This window comes from Crinia signifera, chromosome 19 (assembly GCF_055691185.1).
Source record: "Crinia signifera chromosome 19, ASM5569118v1, whole genome shotgun sequence".
NCBI classification, from domain to species: Eukaryota; Metazoa; Chordata; class Amphibia; order Anura; family Myobatrachidae; genus Crinia; species Crinia signifera.
In genome coordinates this window covers 47,514,084-47,537,279 of record NC_139226.1, presented here as the reverse complement: position 1 = coordinate 47,537,279, position 23,196 = coordinate 47,514,084, and the positions used below count along the sequence as shown (strand labels likewise).

The following is a 23,196-nucleotide window of genomic DNA, read 5'->3' as shown; positions in this document are numbered from 1 at the left end:
CACCACACAGCATTCCCAGTTACGTACACACTGCGCAGCATTCTCATTTACAAACATTGCATAGCATTGTCAGTTACAAACACTGCACAGCATTCTCATTTACACACACTGAATATAATTCACATTTACACACACACAACTCAGCATTACAAGTTACACACACTACACAGCATTCCCATTGGCACTCATTGCATAGTATCATTATTTATTCACACTGCACAGCATGCTTATATTACAAAATAGTCTAAATACACTGCATAGCATTCCTATAATCGCACACTGGATAGTATAACAATGTAACACTCCACAGTATGCTTATTAATATACACTGCATAGCATTCCTATAATCGCACACTGGATAGTATAACAATGTAACACTCCACAGCATGCTTATTAATATACACTGCATAGCATTCCTATAATCGCACACTGGATAGTATAATAATGGGGGTTATTCTAGTTCATTCTTTCTGACAAAATCCTTCTTAGATGGACAAAACCATGTGCACTGCGGGTGGGGAAGATGTAACTTGTGCAGAGAGAATTAGATTTGGGTGGGGTTTTACTTCAAAGTGAGATCTATATTGCAGTGTAAAATAAAGCAGTCAGTATTTTCCCTGCACAGAAACAAAATAACTCACCCAAATCTAATTCTATCTGCACATGTTACATCTGCCCCCCTGCAGTGCACATGGTTTTGTCCATCTAAGAAGGATTTTGTCAGAAAGAATGAACTAGAATAAACCCCAAATGTAACTCCACAGCATGCTTATTAATATACACTGCAATCGCACACTGAATAGTATAACAATGTAAATAACACTGCACAAGCAGCAAACTGAGGCTACTGCTGTTGATTTGAAACAGAAATATGGAATCTTAAATAAATTCTGCATTTCTTTGAAATAAAAAAATATTTATTATAAAACAGTCTTAACCAAGAAGCACTTATGACACCTAAAAAAATAATTTGGCGGTAAATATCCATTTTAATTCTTAATATAATCAGCAGCATAAACAGAGCAAAAAATATTGCCAAACAGTGGCCAAAAACATTAGTAACAAATATTTGAGAGGGAAGGAGCATGAGCCAAGAAAGGTGCATGGTGTTTTGGGGAAGGGATGTGGCCACACTACAGTAATCCATACTTGCCTACTTTTGAAAACTAGTTTCAGGGAGATCGGCTGCCAGAAGCAAATGTGCCATGCTAAACGCGGCACGCCGTGTCATGCTTTACTCAAAGGGTGTGTCTAGCTTCACCCATGGGCATTTCTATGGCACTCTGGGGTGTGCCCTGCAGCTGAGCTGCTGGGTTCAGTATCTGTGTGGTACCCAGTGCAGGGGTACAAACAAGGTAAGGTCATGTCATTTCATTTAATTATAAAATCACCCGCCCCTTCCGTAGCCTAACCCTAAACTCTGCCTCCCATAGCCTAACCCTAACCTTCCCCTCCCACAGCCTTTACCTAACTACCCCTCTCATGCTCAAACCCTAACCAACCCTCCCACAGTCACAAATGAACGGCTAACCTGCAAACTCAAGCGCTGATGCAGTTAGTGGCCAGATAATATACTTTTTTAAGCACTAGCTGAAAAAGAGCTCTATAGTCTACAATGTGCAGACAACTCATGCAGCGAGAAAGGGATAGTTAGCTAAATATTTGTAACTATAGTAGTATATTCAACACCAGTGGCGTAACTATAGCTCCACAGCCCCACGTGGTCTGTGGGGTTATAGTTACCCGCTGCTTTCTGCTGGTGCCTGGCCTGTCCTTACGGTCCCGTCTCTCCCGGCGCCGGTTCCTGCTGCTATAATGAAAAGTGACACGTAGAAAATGGCTGCCCCCATACTGCAGACAGTTTTTGAGGATGCTAGAGGAGGTGGCGGCGGCCTCCCTAGAATCCTTAAAAACTGTTTGCAGTATGGGGGCAGCCATTTTCTAAGTGTCACTTTTCATTATAGCTGCAGCAGGAGCCTGTGCCAGGAGAGACGGGACCGTGACCGCAGATGCGGCAGGCCAGGTACGGGTGTACGGGTGTTATTCACATTACACCACACAATAGACCCCATATTCACATTACACCACACAGTATTGTCCCTTATTCACATTATATTCACACAGTAGTACCCTTCTACACATTGCACCACATTAGAGCAACATATTAATGTTACGCTACACAGTTGTAACCTTTATACAGTTGTTATGCCTGATTAGTAGCAGTGCTTTTATACATTATGTCACACAGTAGTGCCTCTTACATATTATGCCTGGCCCAGAGACTCGCACACCACTACCCTGATCAAACTCAAAATAATCTACAGCTCCAAACAGCCATTGCTTTCTGAAGCTTCCTGCTGTGCTGTCAGGAGCTGCAGTTTATTTGGAGTTTGATCCCTTTCGCGGGGTGCAGTTGCAGACACCGTCACCAGTACCAGTGGCTCCTGTCTGCTATGCAAGTGTCTGGCTTCAGGCAGTGGCCAGGGTGGTACACCAGATATTGACACTAGCATACATCCCAACATTCTACGCGGTCCAGAAAAGGAGCGCATCTTGCAGGAATCCCGTGACCACAAGCCGTGACGTCCCATGTTTTAGTCACTATGGGGGCATGCCCAGTGTTCTGAGAGCTGCTGGCCAGTCCCTCTGTCTCCCGTGAATAGATGCATTCAAACGGCATCTGCTCACCATTGATTTGAGTAGAGCAGTGAGTGACAGGGAGCCTCCAAAATGGATATTGCATACGATGTGCGGACATACTGAAACTGTTGACATTACCGCCAAGGTTAGATGTCAAAATTGGACACATGTATGCCTTGTACAATGTCGACATACAGCACATGTCGACAATATGTAGTTGACATACGTATGTTTCCCAATAAGATGAACAAGAACATGAAATATAAATCAATTGTAAAGTTAGGTCATGGACCAGGGATCCTTTGGCCCTCCAGCTGTTGTTGAACTACACATACCAGCATGCCCTGCAACAGTTTTAGCATGACCAAATAGCAAAACTTGTACCAGGGCATGCTGGGATGTGTAGTTCAACAACAGCTAGAGGGTCAACGGTTCCCCATCCCTGTCAAAGACAAACAATCTATGGCTGAGAACAAATGACAGGAAAGAAGTGCAAGGTACCTACTGTACATGTACATTTGGATACTAATGTAATCAGATTATTTAATTGATGTATTTTTAAGCCCTCATACATTTGATATGTGACTGATGTCACACAGGAGGAAGAACAGTCCCTGGTACGTTATTATTGTACACTAGTGTCACTACAACTGTCAGGTTCTGTATGTGATCTTATACCAGGCCACGCCTCTTCCTCTCCTCCGCCAATCAGGGCTCGGAACACGTGTACACAGCGCTGTGGATGGAACACTGGCGGAAGTAGGAAGCAGAGTGTGTGTTGTTGGAGGAACATGCCGGCTCTAGCGCTGCTGGTGAACCTGGCCGGCTCGGTGCTGGGTGGCTTGGCCACCGCCTTGCTCATCCCGGCATTCAAGGAGCATTTCATCGCAGCCAGGCTGTATGGGATCGACATGAACAAGTCTAGCAAAGAGCCAGTGTAAGTGTTCTATGGGCTGTGTGACAGGCTGCTCTGCACGTCATGTAGAACAGCTGCTAATAGTGTTATTATTGGATGGCTACAATGTGTACAATAGTGTTATAATGACTACAATGTGTACTCTGTGGGGTGAGTATATTGGCGGAGAGGGCACCTCACCTCGGAATCACAGACATCTCTATGGGGCTGCAATGGTGTGTTACAAGTGGCAACAGCAGCAGAACTTCACCCCCTCTTGGCTCTACTGAACCCTGATTTTGTACGAAGCCCTATGGGTCTGTAATCAAAAGTCCTGAAATCTGGAAGATACTGGTACCATAAGTGCAGCATATAGGTGCAATTACTTTCAGGAGGGCAAGGATATCACCAGTAATGGTATTGACCACAGCGAGTCCGTTTCTACCATATGCTTGGCGTCAGGCTGCCCTTACTTGCAGTCTTGCCCCCTTTATTCCATGATACCACACATAGGGCCTGATTGCAAAGTTGCAGATGACTGCGAGTATCTAGTCGCCATCCAGACAGAAAGAAAATCTGCAAGAGAATTGCAAATAGATCATTATTCCCGAACCACTGAAAGATTTCTCCAGAATGTGTGCAGCTCTGACCCTTTACTAACCTGTGACTGATCCAGGCGGGCGAGGATGACACAGACCCTCCCTAAAAACACCTGGGCGCGCTTGCTTTTTCTGACACCCCCAGAAAACAGACAGTTTCCACCCCTAAACACTGAATTCCTGTCAATCAACCTCCAGGCACCTTGCATTGATGATCCATATGCAATTTTCCCAGTAAATGGAGGCTGTTCCCTTTCCAACACTAACCTTCTACTCCTGTAGTCTGACCCTAGTCAGTATTTTGAACATGTCAACATTCTGCTCACATTATTGTTGTTGACATTTGTGATTGCATCCCAGCATAATTAGGGGGTTTTCAGAGTTGGGTGTGTTTGAAAATCTCTCTTAATGGGCCAGATGTATCAAGCTTCATAAGTGATAAAATGGAGAGAGATAAACAACCAGACAATCAGCTCCTACCTGTCATTTTTCAAACCCAGCCTTTAGCATGACAGGTAGGAGCTGATTGGTTGTTTATCACTCTCCATTTTATCATTTTTTGAAGCTTGATACATCTGGCCCCCAGTCTGCAATTGTAGTTCAGCCACCTCCTTCCCCTCATTGGCAGGGCAGGGCGCTGCAGTGCTGGGGCTTTGTCAAGAAGATGGCGCAGATGAGGACGTTCAGTGGGGATGCCAAAGGCCATTCTTCTATGTGGAGGCTGCAGGAAGGAGGCTCCAGTTACCTGACACAGCTCATTATAATGACAACAGCCTGTCCGGAATATTTTATTATTAATGGCTGACAGGGTGGACGGAGGGTTAAACACCTGTGCAGAGGATTGATTGCAGTCCTACTGGCTGTGAGCTATGGTTAAACCAAATCCCTCCAGGCTGCTTACTCCCCTGTGTTAAGGTGCATACACAAGGGGTGATTTCAGCCCCATTTCTAAGCAATCTGACTGTGGAGCACTGAATGCTCAGTGCGTATGCGATGCGCGGCCCCACACAACGCTATCGCTATGCTTGCACTGTCTTTCCTGCCCTGTGTACAGAGCTTTAGGAAATAAAAATAAAATAAATCAGTCAAGGAAAAAGAAAAGTGAAATGCCTCAGTTCTCCCAGTAGAGTCCTGGCCTAACTGGAAAGGCAGGTAATATCTATATTACTGAATATTCTGGTTCACTAACAAAGGCAAATTCCTTTTCAAATGGACAAAACCATGTGCACTGCAGGGGGGTAGATGTAACATGTGCAGAGAGAATTCGATTTGGGTGAGTTATTTTGTTATTTCTGTGCATGGTAAATACTGACTGCTTTTTTTTTTACACTGCAATATAGATCTCACTTTGACGTAAAACCCCACTCAAATCTAATTCTCTCTGCACAAGTTACATCTGCCCCAACTGCAGCGCACATGGATTTGTCCATTTGAGTAGGAATTTTACCTTTGCGAGTGAACCAGAATAAGGGCCATAATCCACTGATCTATATATATGTTTGGTGGATTAGAAGTAACAACACTGTTTTGTTATGCATGTATTTGATAGTGTTTAGTGTAAATGAACGTATGAGAACCTATAGACGCATTGCTTGTGATCAGCACTAGAACAAGTGTTCTGATTTGGATGTCTCTACAGTCCAGAGTCTCAGGGTGTGATAAGCGGAGCGGTGTTCCTTCTCATCCTCTTCTTCTTCATTCCGGTCCCGTTCCTGAGTTGTTTCATGGAGGAGAAGTGCCAGGAGTTCCCACATCATGAGGTGATACATTTGGCCTGTTTCATAATCCACCTCTTCTCTTAAAACTCCTTTACTAATGGCATGTTCTCACTGCGAGTGAGAAATACACAGCTTTTACTCGGCATTAAAATGCCGGGGACTGCCGCGCTGGACTCCCGTTCTCACTGCAAGGCAAATTCCCGGGTGAAGAAGTTCTACCTGGGAATTTGCCTTTTAACACAGGTTTTTCGGCCCGTGTCTGCATAGCTGGATCTCAAACACGGGTAAAAAGAAGGGTTTTACCCGTGTATGAGACACGGGTATGTGACCCGTTCACGCTGCCAAAAATCCCGTGTTAAAAGGCAAATTCCCGGGTCGACATGCTAGACCTGGGAATTTGACTGCAGTGAGAACGGGGTATAATAAGCACTGATGTTCCTGCAACTTTATATAATTCCATCTCACACCTTGAGATGGAATTAGCCAGGCTCAACAGCCCTAGCGCTAGTAGCAGATCCAATGGCGAGCCACTTTAAAATAACATTAACATCTAACATAGTTCAACATTCAATGTAGACCATTTTTTTAAAACTTAATTTAAACATGTAAACCAATTTTGAATTGAAAAAACAAAAACTGTCTGTAAAGGGTTAAAAAAAGCTTAGGGAGAAAAGTAAAGTATTAACCAATAAGCTGCTGTCATTTTACAGTCTGACAGATAGAAGATGATTGATAATTACTATCTTTCTCCAAGCTTTGATATCTCCCAACTTGACATCGTCATATTTTTGTTTCTCCTTCTAAGTTCCACATCCGTGTGTGAACACGCATACATATTCCATACATATACACGCACATATATTCCAATGACTTGTCTCTCTCCCATATTGTTGTTTTCATCTCTCATCTGTTTTTTTCCCAGTTTGTCTCCCTCATTGGCGCATTACTTGCCATCTGCTGTATGATCTTTCTGGGTTTCGCCGATGATGTTCTGAACCTGCGCTGGCGGCATAAGTTGCTGTTGCCGACGGCAGCTTCCCTTCCGCTGCTCATGGTTTACTTCACAACGTTTGGCAACACGACCATTGTAGTGCCTAAGCCATTCCGTCCGCTTCTGGGGCTTCATGTGGATCTGGGTGAGTGAGTGCCGCTGCATAGAAAGGTAACTCCAGCGTCAATTACCAACATTAGGGCATTTTATTGCAATGCTAAAATATACGAGGTGTAATTCCATGAGTGGTTCTGTGTCGCAGAACATTCTGCGAAGTCGCCTGGCAGCTGTTTACGTGCTCTCAGCATCGCCGTTTTTCCTGCGCATCTCTATGGGGTGCGAGGAATATTTAACGAGTTTCTGTGCCTGTGATGATGCGACAGCTGCTAATTGAATCAGTCCGTAGCCTGTTCTATACAGCTTAGGCGGCTTGTTGCCTCTCCTCTGTTGTGCAGGTACTAAAGGTAACTTACATACTGTAGATCAGTTCTAACCTGCATTGCACTTTCTGATGAGCAAATGTATCGACTGTTTTATTATCAACAGAAGCGCCTTGTATCCTGTTGGAGAAAGTGTGCTACAGATGGGGCGCCTGTCATTCAGAGCTAGCTGTCGCCAGATCCCCTCCGCTGGCGAGAGCCGGTGGACAGACACTCTATCGTGACTCACACGCACGCATGTCCCCGTCTCTAGCCGCGGGGACCGGAATCCCTGCCCTTCTCCGCTTCAGGGAGACCGGCAGGGTTAGGGGGGTGCAGAGAGGCACGGGGGGAGCAGCAGGGAAGCGACTGGAGTAGGCGGTGGGCTCAGAGGGAACGGGCACATGAGCGTCTCACGTGCGCACGCCCCCTTCAGTCTGATGGTGGGTCCTGGCGATTGGTGATAGAATGGCCAGAACCCACAGCAGTGTGAGCGGCTCCATCTGTATATAAATATGTTGCGTTCTGCAGCATGGATCTCGCTACGGAAATCCTCTGTCTTTCTGCATGTATAGAGGATGGAGGACATTGCTAACGACCTTCAGGAGCACACATTTTTAATGATGTAGTGTGTACACACTAGAGTCTGGGACAATATACATGAAAATTTGTTAAAGATGGTCGTTATCATGTATATGGTTTAATATATTGTCTAGTGTGTACGCACCTTAAGTAATCTCGTCCTGCGTGGTGAAATTGTTTGTTAAGCGCAAAATTTAAGCTGGGTACACACTAGACGATATGTCTTCCAAACCAGCGGATGGGAACGATATATGGGGCACATCACCTCGTGTTTACTCACTTCGCCGCAGCAACTGTGCACTCCCATGAGTTGTCAGTGTCATCCTCTGTCGGCCTTGCACGCAGGACCAACAGAAGACCTCGCCAGCTAGGGCCATGCTGCAGAACAACACCAGGCCAGCACCAGCGCTCCATCGCTGCTGGCATCGGCACGTGTACATGCATTTACCGAAGTCCGCTCCATTTCCGGTCCCCTCCATGATCTCGCTGGCTACACACATTGCCTAGTATGTACCCAGCTTTAGAGCACCTTATGCTAAACCCAGGCATAGTATGGAAAGTATTGGACCAATCCAAAGCCTTGTACAATGCAAACATTTGGACTTCCATAGATGCTGCTAACTTGCCCCACACTCTGAATATGGTTGCTTGGTTCAGAGCCGCACACACGTGGCCGTATTCAGTGCTTGATAATGCATGCGTACTTCCACCAGTACTCACTTGGCTGCACTGTCATCCACTTGTGGCAGCAGCTGTCGTAGTTACTAGCACACATTTACAGCATCCATATCCTTGGTACAAAGGATCCTTCTGAATTTAGCCAAATCACAGTATATGCTCACCTATGAGTAATCCATAATTCTGTCCACAGAACCAAGACCCACTTATTACCTATAAATGCCCTGGTGCTACCCATTTTAATCAGCAACTCTGCATAGCCCACAGAGATTAAGTCTGTACATCACTCGCATACACAGCACCAAATACTGCTGATGAGTCCACGTTGTGCCCACTGCCACTGTGTCTATTAATTTTTCTTTATTTTGTATATTTGCTTTTCCCATAGGCATCCTGTACTATGTATATATGGGGATGCTGGCTGTCTTCTGTACCAATGCCATTAACATTCTAGCAGGAATCAATGGACTGGAGGCTGGACAGTCTTTAATCATAGCCGGTTCTATAATAATCTTTAATATTGCTGAATTGAATGGTGAGTGGATTAAATATTTCATTTAAATATGTTTTTTCTAGATATTTGTGTTCCTTTATTTTTTTTATACATGCATTAACTCTAGAAATAAGAAAAATGTTCCCTGCCTGTTATCCCCTGTGTAGTGGCTTCATTCAGTAAAACGTTTCCCTTATTCGGGAAAACATTTCCCTTATTCAATTTTATGAAATGTTGATGTAATAATTTTAATTCCAGTGAATATACAATAGGCAAACTTGTGCCATCCTGTTTGCTAGGTGACTGCAAAGATGATCATCTATTTTCCCTCTACTTTATTATTCCATTCTTCTTCACCACCCTGGGATTGCTGTACCATAACTGGTAAGACGAGAAGCCGGGATCTTGGTACCATTGTTAGGTGACGTACTTTGTATTGGGTTAGTAGTAGTGGCGACTCCAGGGGTGGGGCTGCAGCACCGTTCAAAATTCAAATAGGGGAGCCACAACCACTGCCAATGAGTCAGTTTGAATGGCAGTTAGTGTGGCGCCCCTATTTGAATTTTGAACTGTGCTGGAGCCACCACTGGTTAGTAAACTGCACATACCAGTGATATTTAATTACATTCTGTTCCAATAAAACGTGTGCGTCCTCTCTTTATATTTATTGCTTATGTAAATTTTATATGGCATATCCATCTATATAAGTAGATAGGTAAGGTGACTACAATGCCCTTTTAGACTGAACAGGAAGGTTGACGTTTTGACCCTGTTGACAATTTCCCATGTTGACCTTTTAGGAGAGACCTATTGACAGTCTATCTAATGCTGCTTTCCCACTGCCAAACCTGCTTTGACCCGTTTTTTTAAACGGTTCTTTAAACGGGTCAAAGCAAGTTTAACCCCTTTCCCACTGCATGTAGTAAACGGTATATTACTGGTTAATTACCGTTTTTGTACCTTTCACGTTGAACCCCTTGTGAAAGCTACAAAACGGTAATTAACCAGTAATATACCCCCCCTCCCCTGGTACCTGCCCTGTGCCCACCCTCCCTTGATACTTACCTGCGTGGGGGATCCGTGCAGCGGGGTTCACGCACTTCTGGGGAGGCATCGGGTCTGGCATGGGCACAGTACTTGGGGTCCCTCTGGATGCTGGGCAGTGGGGACGCTCCGGGGTCCATCCCACATGGGCACTGTGCTGTGGATGCTGGTGGTGCAGCAGGGTCATTTCGGGGTCCATACGGCGTCGGGGCAGTCCCTGCAGCTGATGGGAAGTAATAGTTCCCACTATGCGCATGTCTACTGAGCGCTGTGCATATCAATGAGCCGCGCATTACATATGCGCATATGTAATTAGCGGCTCATTGATATGCACGGCACTCATTAGATATGCGCATAGTGGGAAGTATTAGTTCCCATCAGCTGCAGGGACTGCCCCGACGCCGTATGGACCCCGAAATGCCCCTGCTGCACCACCAGCATCCACAGCACAGTGCCCATGTGGGATGGACCCCGGAGCGTCCCCACTGCCCAGCATCCAGAGGGACCCCAAGTACTGTGCCCATGCCAGACCCGATGCCTCCCCAGAAGTGCGTGAACTCCGCTGCACGGATCCCCCACGCAGGTAAGTATCAGGGGAGGGTGGGCACAGGGCAGGTACCAGGGGAGGGGGAAGTAGTGTGGTATTTTAAATACCGTTTAAGAGGCATTCCCACTGCCTTAAAAACGGTATTTAAACGTGTAGGACTCTGCTTTTTAAACGGGTTGAAATACCAGTTAACTTTAACCGGTATTTCAACTCTGGCACTTTCCCACTGCAGCCTTAAACGGTAAATTGTGGGGGAAAAACGGCAATTTACCGTTTAAGAGCTGCAGTGGGAAAGGGGTATAATAATCCAGAACCACAAAACATCACTTTGATATTAAATATCACTTACAGACTGTTGTTGGTTTGCAATCTGTTGTTGTCACTAATTGCAGACTTGGATCTGGCTTTTATTTAACAGGTACCCATCCAGTGTCTTTGTTGGCGATACCTTTTGCTACTTTGCGGGTATGACGTTTGCTGTGGTTGGCATCATCGGGCACTTCAGTAAAACCATGCTGCTGTTCTTCATTCCGCAAGTCTTGAACTTCCTGTATTCCCTGCCACAGTTACTGCACATCATCCCGTGTCCTCGCCATCGGCTACCAAGGTAATTCTACACACCGGGAGCAAAGCAACTAGGAATTACTTGGCAAAGCCGAGGGAATCTGATTTATAATGAACAGAGAGATTTAGATTTGGGAGGGGCGTGTCCAAACCAAAATCTAACTTGCAGTGTTAAAATGTTAAAATAAAGCTGACCACTATTTTCTCCACTTGCGCTGCAGTATGGGTTCTCCGGGGCACAGTTACTTTCTAGGTCCTGCTGTGTTCCTCCACTTACCCACTATTAAACACAGAATGTGGAGGATGGTGGGCACATTGAGACGTTTCCCATAGTAAACTAACTCTTTAAAAGCTTGGAGAGTGGTGTCTATCCCCAGAGAAAACATAGTATGCAAGGTGATCATGCTCCAGCCAATCAGCTAACTGTCAATTTACATATTGGAGCTGATTGGCTGGTGCATTTTTCACCCTGCACATATGTTCTTTATGGGAATAGATACCACTTCTCCAAGCTTCACAAATGTACCCCATTAGTTCCTATGTGGGACTGTATATTATACTGTAACTCAAGCATTCCACCCTATCCAAGCAGTTAAGCAACATGTGTCTGTACGTCTCCATAGGTTGGATCCCCGTACCGGAAACCTAAACATGAGTTACAGCAAGTTCAAAACGAAAGATCTGTCAGAGATTGGATCTCTTATTGTAAAGGTAACCTAGAAATTCCCATTTATTTTTAAACTCTTGTAAAAACTTTGAAACAAAACAACTGGAACGGCTTAAACACCAATACACAACTAAGTTCTGCTATACTGATGTGTCCATCTCTGCTGTGACTATGTAGGTTACCGAAGTTCTTCACATCGTCGATGTCAGGCGACAGCAGGGCGAAGAAGGAGAATTCATGGAAATAAGTAACATGACACTAATAAACTTTGTCCTGAAGCTAATTGGACCAACTAATGAAAAACGTCTTACAATACTATTACTTCTAATACAGGTACCACGGACTGGAATCAGTGATGGTGTTTCATTAAATGACATTAATAAGTCTTGCTAAAAAAAAAAATTCCTGTTTAGTGCTCAGAACCACAGTAAAAGCATTAAGGCCCATACACACTGGGCAACTTTGAGCTAAAAGCCTCTCCTAATAACAGCAACTTTGAGCGGCTTTCAGCTCAAAGCCGCCCAGTGTGTATTGCCCGGCGATGAGTGGTGATGGGGGCTCCCGCATCATTGCCGGAAAGCCGCAGATGAGCGGCTTTGAGGACGGCTTTGCATGGCTCTGCCCTATGCAAAGCGGTCTTCCCCACGCTGTCGGTACGGGGCAGGCCCCCCCCCAGCGATGATAGGGATCATCGCTGTCCATACACGGTGGACATAATCGCCCAGTGTGTATGGACCTTTAGGGATCAATGAAACCAGAATGTTGCTTGAAGAAAAAAAAAAACATTTGGTCAGATACTTGATTTGTAAATAAATGATCACAGGTCTACCCTATGCTACACTGGGTGGGTATGGACCTGGCATCTGTCACCTGTCTCATTCCGGCCTGCTTGCCCACTCTACGCCCTTCTCCACTTACCCGCCACTGTTCCTGGACCTCTTCTCTTGTGGCATGCAAGTGCATGTTACCACTAATGTGCACACCCCATTCAGTGGGAGCTGGAGCTCGCACCGTGCACCTTAGGTGTCATATGCAGGCTCCACAGCCACGATTAAAGTCATTTAAATGGGGCTCCAATTTATGCTATGTTAGTTTGACCATGGAAGGTGGCTATAGATGTGTACCTGGGGTGATTGAGGCCTCCTACTGTAGCTGAAGACTGGTGAATGTAACACAACAGTGGTAACGGCATGGTCTCCTGTAGGGTGATAGAACCATGCGCTAAATGTTTTTTCAGAGATGAGCAAGTTTAGATTTTCTCTGTTTCTTTTACCCTGATTTAAAAAATGGTGGCATTTTTCGAGATGTGTCTGTATTCCCATTAAAAGTTAGATGTTCTATACATTTATCACCACTGGTTCGTACATAGGGGCTCTTTAAACTTCTGCTATGGGGCCTGCAAATATCTAGTTACCCTAATGTTCTAGCTGATGGCATTTTCCAGTCACTATTACATGTGATAGAACTCCGCAGCTTTAATGAGATGTATTGTGGGAGCCAGTGTGTTGCAGAGCTGGATATTCTGGGTGGTCATTTCTTTAAAGTCATATTAATTGATTCTTGTGTACAGAGTGCTCACTGTAACACTATCAGTCACTAACAGGGGACAAGAATGGGGTAAAATCAGTCACAGACCAGGAAGTCTTCACCCTTCTTCTCAAAGAAGGGGATTCGACACTAACTTGACAGTCAGAAGTCAATGTGCCAACGGTTGAGTGTCAAAGTCCGTAAATTGGTGGAAACGGCCGCGGATTGATGGAACAAATGTGAATTGGACAACCTGCGGCCGTTTACGACAACATGGGTCTGACATTCAAATAAGTTAAATCTGACAGCATTCAACGTGGTCATTAGTATACCCCCCTAAGTTTCTGATGCCCCTCCCCTGCATGTGGGGCTGGCTGAGGGCATCTATAGCGAGTTCCATGTTGCGTAACGCAATGTCCGTCATTTCGTCGCTCCCGGACCTGCAAGTGTGTACGCACTAACCCTTACTGTGTGGAGTTTGTATATTCTCCCCATGCTTGCATGGGTTTCCTCCAGGCACTCTGGTTTCCTCCCAAAATCCAAAAATCAACTAGTAGGTTAATTGTCTCCAAACAAAAATGAACCCTAGTGTGTGTGTGTATGTATGTATGTGTGGTAAGCGGACTGGATGGGCCAAGTGGTTCTTATCTGCCATATGATCTATGATTGTAAGATTAAAGTGCTACAGAAGAGGTATATTACCTAATAGTTTCCTGCAATGCCCCCAGCCCCTATGTCTTAAACAAGTTCTAATTTGGGTATTTGCCGTCCCTGCAGGTCCTGGGAAGCTGCTGCGCCTTCCTCATCCGATACCAGTTGGTTCGCCTCTTCTATGACGTGTGACCTGCGGCTAGGACTGAACCTCAGTGGTTTTGCTGTGAAGTATTATGCCGTACATCATTGCAATGACCTTGTGGCTGATACAAGGACATCTGTACTAAATGGCGCGGCCATCGTTTTGTCTCAGGATCGCTCATATTGATAAGGAAGAGGGATTTCTCTCTTTTCTTCAAAGTTGCACTAAACTGTGAGATTATTGGAATACCAGCAGTGCTAGACGGGGTACAGAGATGAATACTTATCTGTTTTGAAGGAAGAGAAACAGATGCAAAATGTTTTTGTCCCATCTTATGTCACATGCTATATGATCATGTTATATCACTATGTGAGTGGGTTAATGTTTTTAATTGGGGAGGGGGGGGGGGGGGGTACTCACGAAAAAGCCAGAGTATATTTTAACTTAAACCAATGCCTCAAGTATTTATCCTCCTAGTAGATGTATAATGCTACTGTATGCTAGCTACATACTAGCAAGTAACATACGCAGATAAAGAAGGTGATGGGAAAGCCTATATTTTATTAGTGTTATGCCATATATAACAGTGATGGAGAGAGAGAGAGAGATATAAAATTTTGTGTAAGGTGTCATCCTTTCAGAATGGTCATTGGGTATATGTTACAGCACTACATTCTGCCTTTGTCCATCATATGGACTATGGGTGCCGGTCGGATGACCGTTACCCCGACATCAGAATTCCGACTGTAAAATGTCCAACAGTCGGCATCCCAACTGACAGGGGCTATTCTCCCACCGGGGGGTGGGCATGACCTCCACAGCTGAGAATAGAACCTGTGGTGAGAGCAGCGAGCCACCAAGCCCACAGTATGGCTGGCACTCAAGATTCCGATGACAGTCTGGCATATCACAACCATGGATTATTGGGTGGTGAAATGTATTTAATTCCATGATCGTGTTTCTAGTGTTCAGTAGAACCCGCAGGTCCCCTGCTGCAGCGTGAATAGATGTTGTGCACATTGGCGCAGCATCTAATCCCATTGAGCAGAGAGCTTGAGGAAGCCCAGCATCTCCTTACGCTGGGCACACCCCCTATAGTGATGTTGGCAGGTGGGGCTGCCCACCGCGCTTAAGCTGCTCTCTTCCTTGCCGTGACCCTGGAGGGATCACTAGTTTCCATCTAGTTGTCTGTATGTACTGGAGGTTTCCTGTTTTTGTGACCATCTGTTTGTAATGACAGAATTATAACCTTGCATAATGTTACTGTAGGCATACATCAGTTTGCTGTGAATACAATCTTCTATGCACCCATTTCCATCTGACGTACATACAGCAATGTATAGATACGCATGTATGTGCATGCTCTTACGCATCGCCACACATTTGATTATACAAAACCACAAATAAAAACACTTATGTCAGCAGGGTCCATGCACTTATGTACAGTCTTAAGGTTTGTATATTCTGTCAAATTATTTTATTGATATGCATGATAATGATATGATTGCACAGTTGTACTATTGCCATCGATGGCAACCATCAATGGCAATCCCTAATCTCCTCAGCCAGTCAGCTCACCCCCTCTCTCCTTCTCCCCACCTCTTTCTACTTGGCACGCTCTCTCACTGACACTAGAGATGGACATTGTATTATTTATTACCATAGATGTGTTTTCGATGGTAGTAGTTTTACCATTTGATGCGGCACTGCGATGTTTGCTGCCATAGAATGGTACACAATCTATGGTGTTCCGATGGTCCAGCCCCTCAGCCAGATATAATACAGTGCTTCTGTTCCCCCTCCACCCCCAGTGGGGATGCCAATCCCTGGGTATTTTTTTCTTCCCATAAGTCATCCATGGTTTATGTCCAATCCAATATCAGATTGTTTTGTCATTGATGGGAGAGACCCAGATAGTTTCTCTCCATCAGTGGCATAGAATAAACTTTTTTTTATTTTTGTTTGCAATGTGCAGAGACATTATTTATTATCAGTTATTTATAAAGCACACACATTCCGCAGCGCAGTACAAAGAATATTTAAACAGTCACATCAAGCCCTACCATGCACTATATTCCCTACCACATATACACACACACATAGACATTCTAGGGTTTATTTGTTGGGAGCCAATTAGCATACCAGTATATTTTTGGATTGTGGGAGGAAACCGGAATACCCGGAGGAAACCCACGCAAGCACGGGGAGAATATACAAACTCTGCACAGTTAGGGCCATGGTGGGAAACAAACCCATGACCTCAGTGCTGCGAGGCAGTAATGCTAACCATTACACCATCCGGGCTGAGACATGAAGCGTAGCTCCACCCACAAAGTAAGGATGGGCATTGCATTGCGATGTTTTACTACAATCAATGTTTTTGGTTTGATGGTAATAGTTTTGATGGCAGCATTCTGAGGTTTGTCCACTATCGAAGGGTAGACATTGATGTTTCAAAGTCATTGATAAGACCGATGTAGAAGAGTTTTGCCATCAATGGGGGAGAACCAGATGGTTTTCCCTCTATCGATGTCACAGCATAACCAAAGTTTTGATTTTTTTTCTCCGGAAGGAGCAGAGCTCAGCACCTGTACAGCCTCGCCCCCAGGTTCTAATTGGCCCATGACCATTAATGGTTATCCATTAGATATTATGCTGCCATTGATGACGATTTGTTCTATTGATGGTGATAGCATTGATGGCCATCTCTACGGTGTAGTACTTCTGCACATGTGTGGCCATACTGAAGATGTGTGCGTATGTACAAAAAAATACGTTTGCGCATGCAGTGATTATGAGAATTTTTTTTTCCTTTCGCATTCTTTCGATGAGGAGGTCAGAGACCATAGCATCGAAACATTCAATGGCAGAAGACCAGCCATCATTTGATGGTGAGCTTCCAATGTCCATCCTTACCACAAAGTAGGGATTGCCATCGACCATCAATCAATTTATTTATTTATTTATTTATTTTTTTGATAGAAAGCTAAAACTATCAATGGTTGAGTGCATCCCTACAACAAAGCCCCACCCAAGGCTGTGATTGAGCTACAGGTCATTCACTGAAAGAACTCGGATGACGAACCAATGTTTCCTCAACATCGCTAGATTTCTCCGCCAATGTTTTTCTCAATTTTCCAATGTTTTTTTTCTTTTGTGTGTCACTGGGGCGGGTGCCGGACGGCTCCCCGACAGTCGGGATTCCGACAGTCAGTACTCCGACGTCGGAATCCCGACTGCTCCCTCGTGGGGGTCCACGACCCCCATAGAGGGAGAATAAAATAGGTGGCGAGCGCAGCTCGCCACCGAGCCCGCAAGGGGCTTCATTGCGCTCTCCACGCTGTGCAGTCGGGATTCCGACGTCTGACTAATGACGGTCAGAATCCCGACTGTCTGAGTATTATACCACACCCCACTGGGGCAGATGTACGAAGCAGCGTTAAGTGCAAAAATGCACTTAACGCTGGTTAACTAGGGGGGGATTACGTTTATGATGATGTATTACTAGCGCACCTAACGTGCGCTAGTGACAGCTCGCCGAGTTACTCTCAGCGGGGCTGTCCCCTGCAATCCCCCCCAGGGATTAACGGCCGGGGCGATGTATTAACAGCCTTCAAGGCGTTAATTCGCCCCGGCCGCTTCGCCAGCTCAGGGCTAGTGTCCTATCCCCCACTGTGGGGACAACGCTAGCCCTGCTTCTGGCTGCGCAGGAGATCTCGTGGTTTTTGCGAGATCTCGCGCATGCCCATAAGAGCCGGACAGGGGGGGGGGGAGCGCACTGAGCATGCGCGGGACGCCGGGGGAGCCGATAAGGAGAGCAGTGAACACTGGGCATAACGGCTCTCCTTATCGGCTTGGGGGGGGGGGGGGGGGTTAATACATTAGCAAATAACGGGTGCCTGCTTCTCCTCGTTATGCAGGAGAAGCGGGACCCGTTATTTGAGAAGCGCTAAGGGGGGGGGGGGGGGGTTTAGTACATCTGCCCCATTGTGTGGTGCTGTCACTGCTTCGGGCAGCCAGCTCACTCCTTGTTTTATATTCATTGACAACTTAAAACACAGATACAAAACAGTAACACACACTTGTGTGGTGATGATACAGACTTCAGTTGAGAGAGGAGAAGAGAGAGAAAAAGATAAACTAAAGAGTATGTGAGAATATTACTGGTCTTGTATAGTATACTCCAACAAAAAAAAGCCAGGTTTTTCAATGTACAGTATGTTCTATGTTGCACTGTATGGACAGCTTTTTGTTATTTTCTATGTTCAACTTAAGTTATTAGCCTGTTGATACTGGCATAAATCAAGTTAAAAATGGTACTTCCTCATCTTTGCGGCCACCGCTTACGCTATGGACCTTACGTAGCGTATGGCAAGCCGCAAGGATTATTTTCGGGGTCCATGCCATCTTCTATTACCTTTAGTAATGTTGTGGCGAGCGAAGCAGTGCGAGCCACTGAGCCCAAAGCGTGATGAGCAATCGTGAGGGGACAATCATGATTCACATAGTGGCTAATGTAACTGGTGGAGGCCCCAAAGATGAGAAAGTACCTTTAACAATATTTAAAAATAGCAGATTGTGAGCTGCTGTGATTTGCTGCAATAAAGTTTTGCTAGTTAATGCTTAATTTTTATATCCCTCCAACAAGATAAACTTAATAGACGGTTTATCATTTCATACGTTTATTAGTGTATTATATGCCTAAGTAGACCGTTTCTAAAAAATATATAGAAACATTGGTTAACATTAGAGTACCAATGTTTAGGTCTAAATGATGTTTTGTAACTAATGTTGTAAAACATCATTTAAATGTTTTCTTTCGATGTCCCATCCCTACTTTACATAGTAGGTGACCATTGATTAGAGATGGCAATAGTGCAGCTGTCCATAGATAGTGGCATACTATGCAATGGGTGATAAGCGTAGGGATTTCGCAGGTGTCTGAGCCATGCGCTGTGTCCCACCCAGTGTCATCCATTTGTATAGTATGGTGATGATTTTGAAACACCTACCTTTGTTGGGTACACAGTTTCACCATTGATAGTGATCACACTATCCCTACCAATAACCATTGATGATGGTGTTCCAATGCTTGTACTGGGTCCTGCCGCACCACCAATCAGCCAGGATGCAGAGATTTTGCACATGCGCAATAAAAATCTATCACATTTTGATACAATGGTCAGTAGTCCGTAGAACCATTTTATAACTAGGGATGGCCATCGACGATATGTAATCATTGATGGCTTATGGTTGATGTCTAATACTTTTCCCATCAATGGCGGTAGAGAACCAGATGGTTTCCCTCCAATCGATGGCACTGCAAAACTGATGGAGGGAGAATAAATGGAGGGAGAATAAATTAGTGTGCCGAGCGTAGCGAGGCACCGGGCCCGCTGCGTGGCGAGCACAGCGAGCCCGCAAGGGGGGGGGGGGGGCGATCCACGTCCCCCCCTTGTCGGCATTTCGGCTGTCGGGATTCAGTACTGAATCCGAATCATGACGACCTGACACGGCTGAAGTTCGCTTCTTATTCACACTCCAGCTTATTATTTCGGTACTTATGTATTAACTGGGCTGCCGATTTTGAAATCGGGTCCATCGCATCGCATCCGACCATATCGCATGCGATGCGATGGACCCGATTTTTCCATAGGATTCAATGTTAAAATGGACTGAGTCCATTTTAACATGGAATTCAATGGGAAAAGGGGTCCTTTTTCATACCCCTACTATCCAAGTGGGCATGGAGTTGGATATAAATCTGTGGCGAGCGGACACAGAATACCGGCCGCTCGCCACGCTTCGGGCTCGCTACAGGTTTATATCCAACTCCATGCCCACTTGGATAGTAGGGGTATGAAAAGGACCCCTTTTTCCCATTGAATTCCATGTTAATATGGACTCAGTCCATTTTAACATTGAATCCTATGGAAAAATCGGGTCATTGCATGCGATATCGCATCGCATCTGATTGTATGCCTTAAGTTAAGGCATACAATCAAAAAATCGGCAGCCCAGATACTACATAAGTACCATTATTTCTTATTCAGAAAATGCACTTTTGCAAGGGTTAATGAGTCTTGGGTCATGACACCTGAAATCAACAGAGGGGTGTCTCTTACATATGACCCAAGTGTATTTTGCCTGGCCCAACGGATTTGGGTATGAAATACATGGGCACATACATATCATAACGTCTCATTTTGAATAAGTAGCTGTAGTTTTGCAAGGGTTACCAAGTCTTCTTTGGGCACAAATTTGACACCTGAAATCAACAGAGGGGTGTCACTAGCATATGACCCAAGTGTATTATGCCTGGCCCAATGCTGGTTTGGGCATGAAAAACACAGGCAAAGTGTGCACATGCACCAAACCAAATGGTCCATGTGTCCACTTTGCCTGCATATTTCATGCCGAAAATACACTTGGGTCATATGCTATTGATACTAGGGATGGCCACTGATGTTGGTAAACTATTTGATGGATAACCATCGATAGTTTTAGCTATCGATGGTTATCCATTATATTTGACTGAATGACCTGTGGGCCAATCAGCACTCATGGGAGGGACTTCTAGGTGTCAGGGGCAGAGCTATGCTCCGTGATCCCGACACCTTGAAAAAAAAAAAAAGGAATCATTTTTTCTCCTTTGCCATCGATGTAGGGAAACTATCTGGTACTCCCACATTGATGGCAAAAGTATTCAACATTGGCCGCATACCATCGATGATTTTAAATCATTGATGGCCATCCCTAATTGATTGATACCCCCGCTGTTGGTTTCAGGTGTCAAATTTGTGGCCCAAGACTCGTTAACCCTTGCAAAACTACAGCTACTTATTCAAAATGATGCATGATAAAATGGTGAATGTGTCCACTTTGGCCGCATTTTTGATGCCCAAACCAGCGTTGGGCCAGGCAAAATACACTTACTCATAGGGATGGCCATCGACTATCGATGTTCCCAAAACATTGTTGGTTGGGACCTAGTGCTCGATGTTTTGGGCATCGATAGTGGATGGTCGAATAGTTATATGCCATTGACGGATGGCTTCCGATGGTAAAAGTTCGGGGCACGTGCGCAGCGTCATTGCGTCTAGCAAAAGAAACTTAAACTGGATTGATGGCTAAAGTTTCTTCTGCGCAGGCGTACGGATCCCGGCTGGGCAGGCTGCCCGCCTGCAGCGACCCGTCCCTCTGCACATGTGCGGCTGAGCGATGGCAGGAAGTGGAACCATCGATGGTGTGAGGTAGAATGGTTTATAGCCATCGATGGGGGATGTGCCGATGGCCATCCCTACTTACTCATAAGCTGGTAACAGTAACCTAACACCCGTCTATTGATTTCAGATGTCAAATTTCTGGCCTAAGACTTGTTAACCCTTGCTAAACTACAGCTACTTATTCAAAATGAGACATTATGGGCCAGATTCTCTAAGCTACAAAAGTGATAAAATGGAGAGTGATAAACAGCCAGCCAATCAGCTCTTACCTGCAAGGTCACAGACTGTTTGAAAAATGTCAGACAGGAGCTGATTGGCTGGCGGTTTATCACTCTTATCACTTTTGAAACTTAGAGAATCTGGCCCTATGTCTATGTGCCCCACTTTGCCAGCGTATTTCACGCCCAAATTACTTGGCCAGGCATAATACATTTGTGTCATATGCAAGTGGGCCGCCTGTTGTCAGGTGTCAAATTTGTGACCCAAGATTAATGAACCCTTATAAAAGTGAATGTTCTGAATAAGAAGCTGGAGCTCGACAAGTAGCTGGCCGAATAAGACGCTAACTTCCTCGTGACATGTTAAGTGTACGCGATGCCTGCAGACAGCCGTGTGCTGTGATTGAGGGGCGTTCCTGCAGCCATTCTAGAACAGGAACTGTTCCAATCCTCCATATTTGTCTAGGTCATGCTTATGAAACTGAACACACGCAAGTAGCTGGAGACTGGAAGCGGCAGCACACGTCGCCCCCGTGCTCCAGCGGGAACGTGGTGCGGGTACGCTGCCATCACCAGCTACGTGCCTATGTTACAGTGTAATCACACCCTAGTGTATACTTGCAGCTGCACCACATCAGATAGGGAGGACTATCCCGCTCTAATAACCAGTGATCCCTCTGGAGCAACATATACGAACACTCTAAACAAATCTACAGGATCAGTGACCATGCTAGGTGCCTAGGGCTGGCGCCCCGTACATTACCCACACACACACACAAAGTAGAGAACAGACACGTTACAGCCCCGCCGCGGGGTTGGGTGGCCCTTAGAAGGGCCTTTGGGTCGTCGTTGGAAATCGGTATCGTGTAACGGAGCTCAGTACTCCTGAGACTGCTGGGATGCCTTCTTGCCGGAACCCTTCCCGGAGGCGGGCGCGGCGCTGGAGCTCTTCTTCGGCAGCAGCACGGCCTGGATGTTGGGCAGGACGCCGCCCTGGGCGATGGTCACCCCACCCAGCAGTTTGTTCAGTTCTTCGTCGTTGCGGACGGCCAGCTGCAGGTGGCGGGGGATGATGCGAGTCTTCTTGTTGTCCCGGGCCGCGTTACCGGCCAACTCCAGGATTTCTGCAGTCAGGTACTCCAGCACGGCTGCCAAGTACACCGGAGCTCCGGCGCCGACGCGCTCGGCATAGTTACCCTTCCGGAGCAAACGGTGCACACGGCCAACGGGGAACTGGAGGCCGGCTCTGGAGGATCGGGTCTTGGCCTTTGCACGGGTCTTGCCGCCAGTCTTTCCTCTTCCAGACATGATGATGCTTTTCCTCTGCGCGCTAACAGAACTCTGTAATACAAGCGTACGGGTCACTGATGTGTGAGGCAGCGCTCTCAGCCAGTGTCTCTTTTATACCGCCGCTATACGCTCTCATTGGCCAGTTTTGGCGGGTGTAAGGCGTGGCAGATGGACTTTGTACTATGATTGGCTCTCTCTTCAATCCTGGACAGTTTGTAACCTATCAGTGACCAGCGCGGGATTTTTTAAATACCTGTGCCAATGCCTTCCTTATGTACTCTTAATGCGCCGCCTGCCTTTTA

At 45.7% G+C, this 23,196-nt stretch overlaps 2 protein-coding genes across 2 annotated transcripts; one reads left to right on the top strand and one right to left on the bottom strand.

The window, feature by feature from the left end:
• The first annotated feature begins 3,228 nt into the window (after positions 1–3,228).
• Positions 3,229–15,581, top strand: DPAGT1 (dolichyl-phosphate N-acetylglucosaminephosphotransferase 1). Its single transcript, XM_083162526.1, has 9 exons — positions 3,229–3,577; positions 5,774–5,894; positions 6,775–6,988; positions 8,911–9,057; positions 9,315–9,399; positions 11,025–11,213; positions 11,794–11,881; positions 12,015–12,170; positions 14,142–15,581. Exons 1-9 carry the CDS (start codon positions 3,432–3,434, stop codon positions 14,205–14,207), a joined length of 1,212 nt encoding a protein of 403 aa, XP_083018652.1. The 5' UTR covers positions 3,229–3,431; the 3' UTR covers positions 14,208–15,581.
• A 6,190-nt stretch (positions 15,582–21,771) lies between these two features.
• H2AX (H2A.X variant histone) lies at positions 21,772–22,963 on the bottom strand. Its single transcript, XM_083161710.1, has one exon. The coding sequence runs from the start codon at positions 22,910–22,912 to the stop codon at positions 22,481–22,483; it is 432 nt and encodes a 143-aa protein (XP_083017836.1). The 5' UTR covers positions 22,913–22,963; the 3' UTR covers positions 21,772–22,480.
• Between the last annotated feature and the right edge of the window lie 233 nt (positions 22,964–23,196).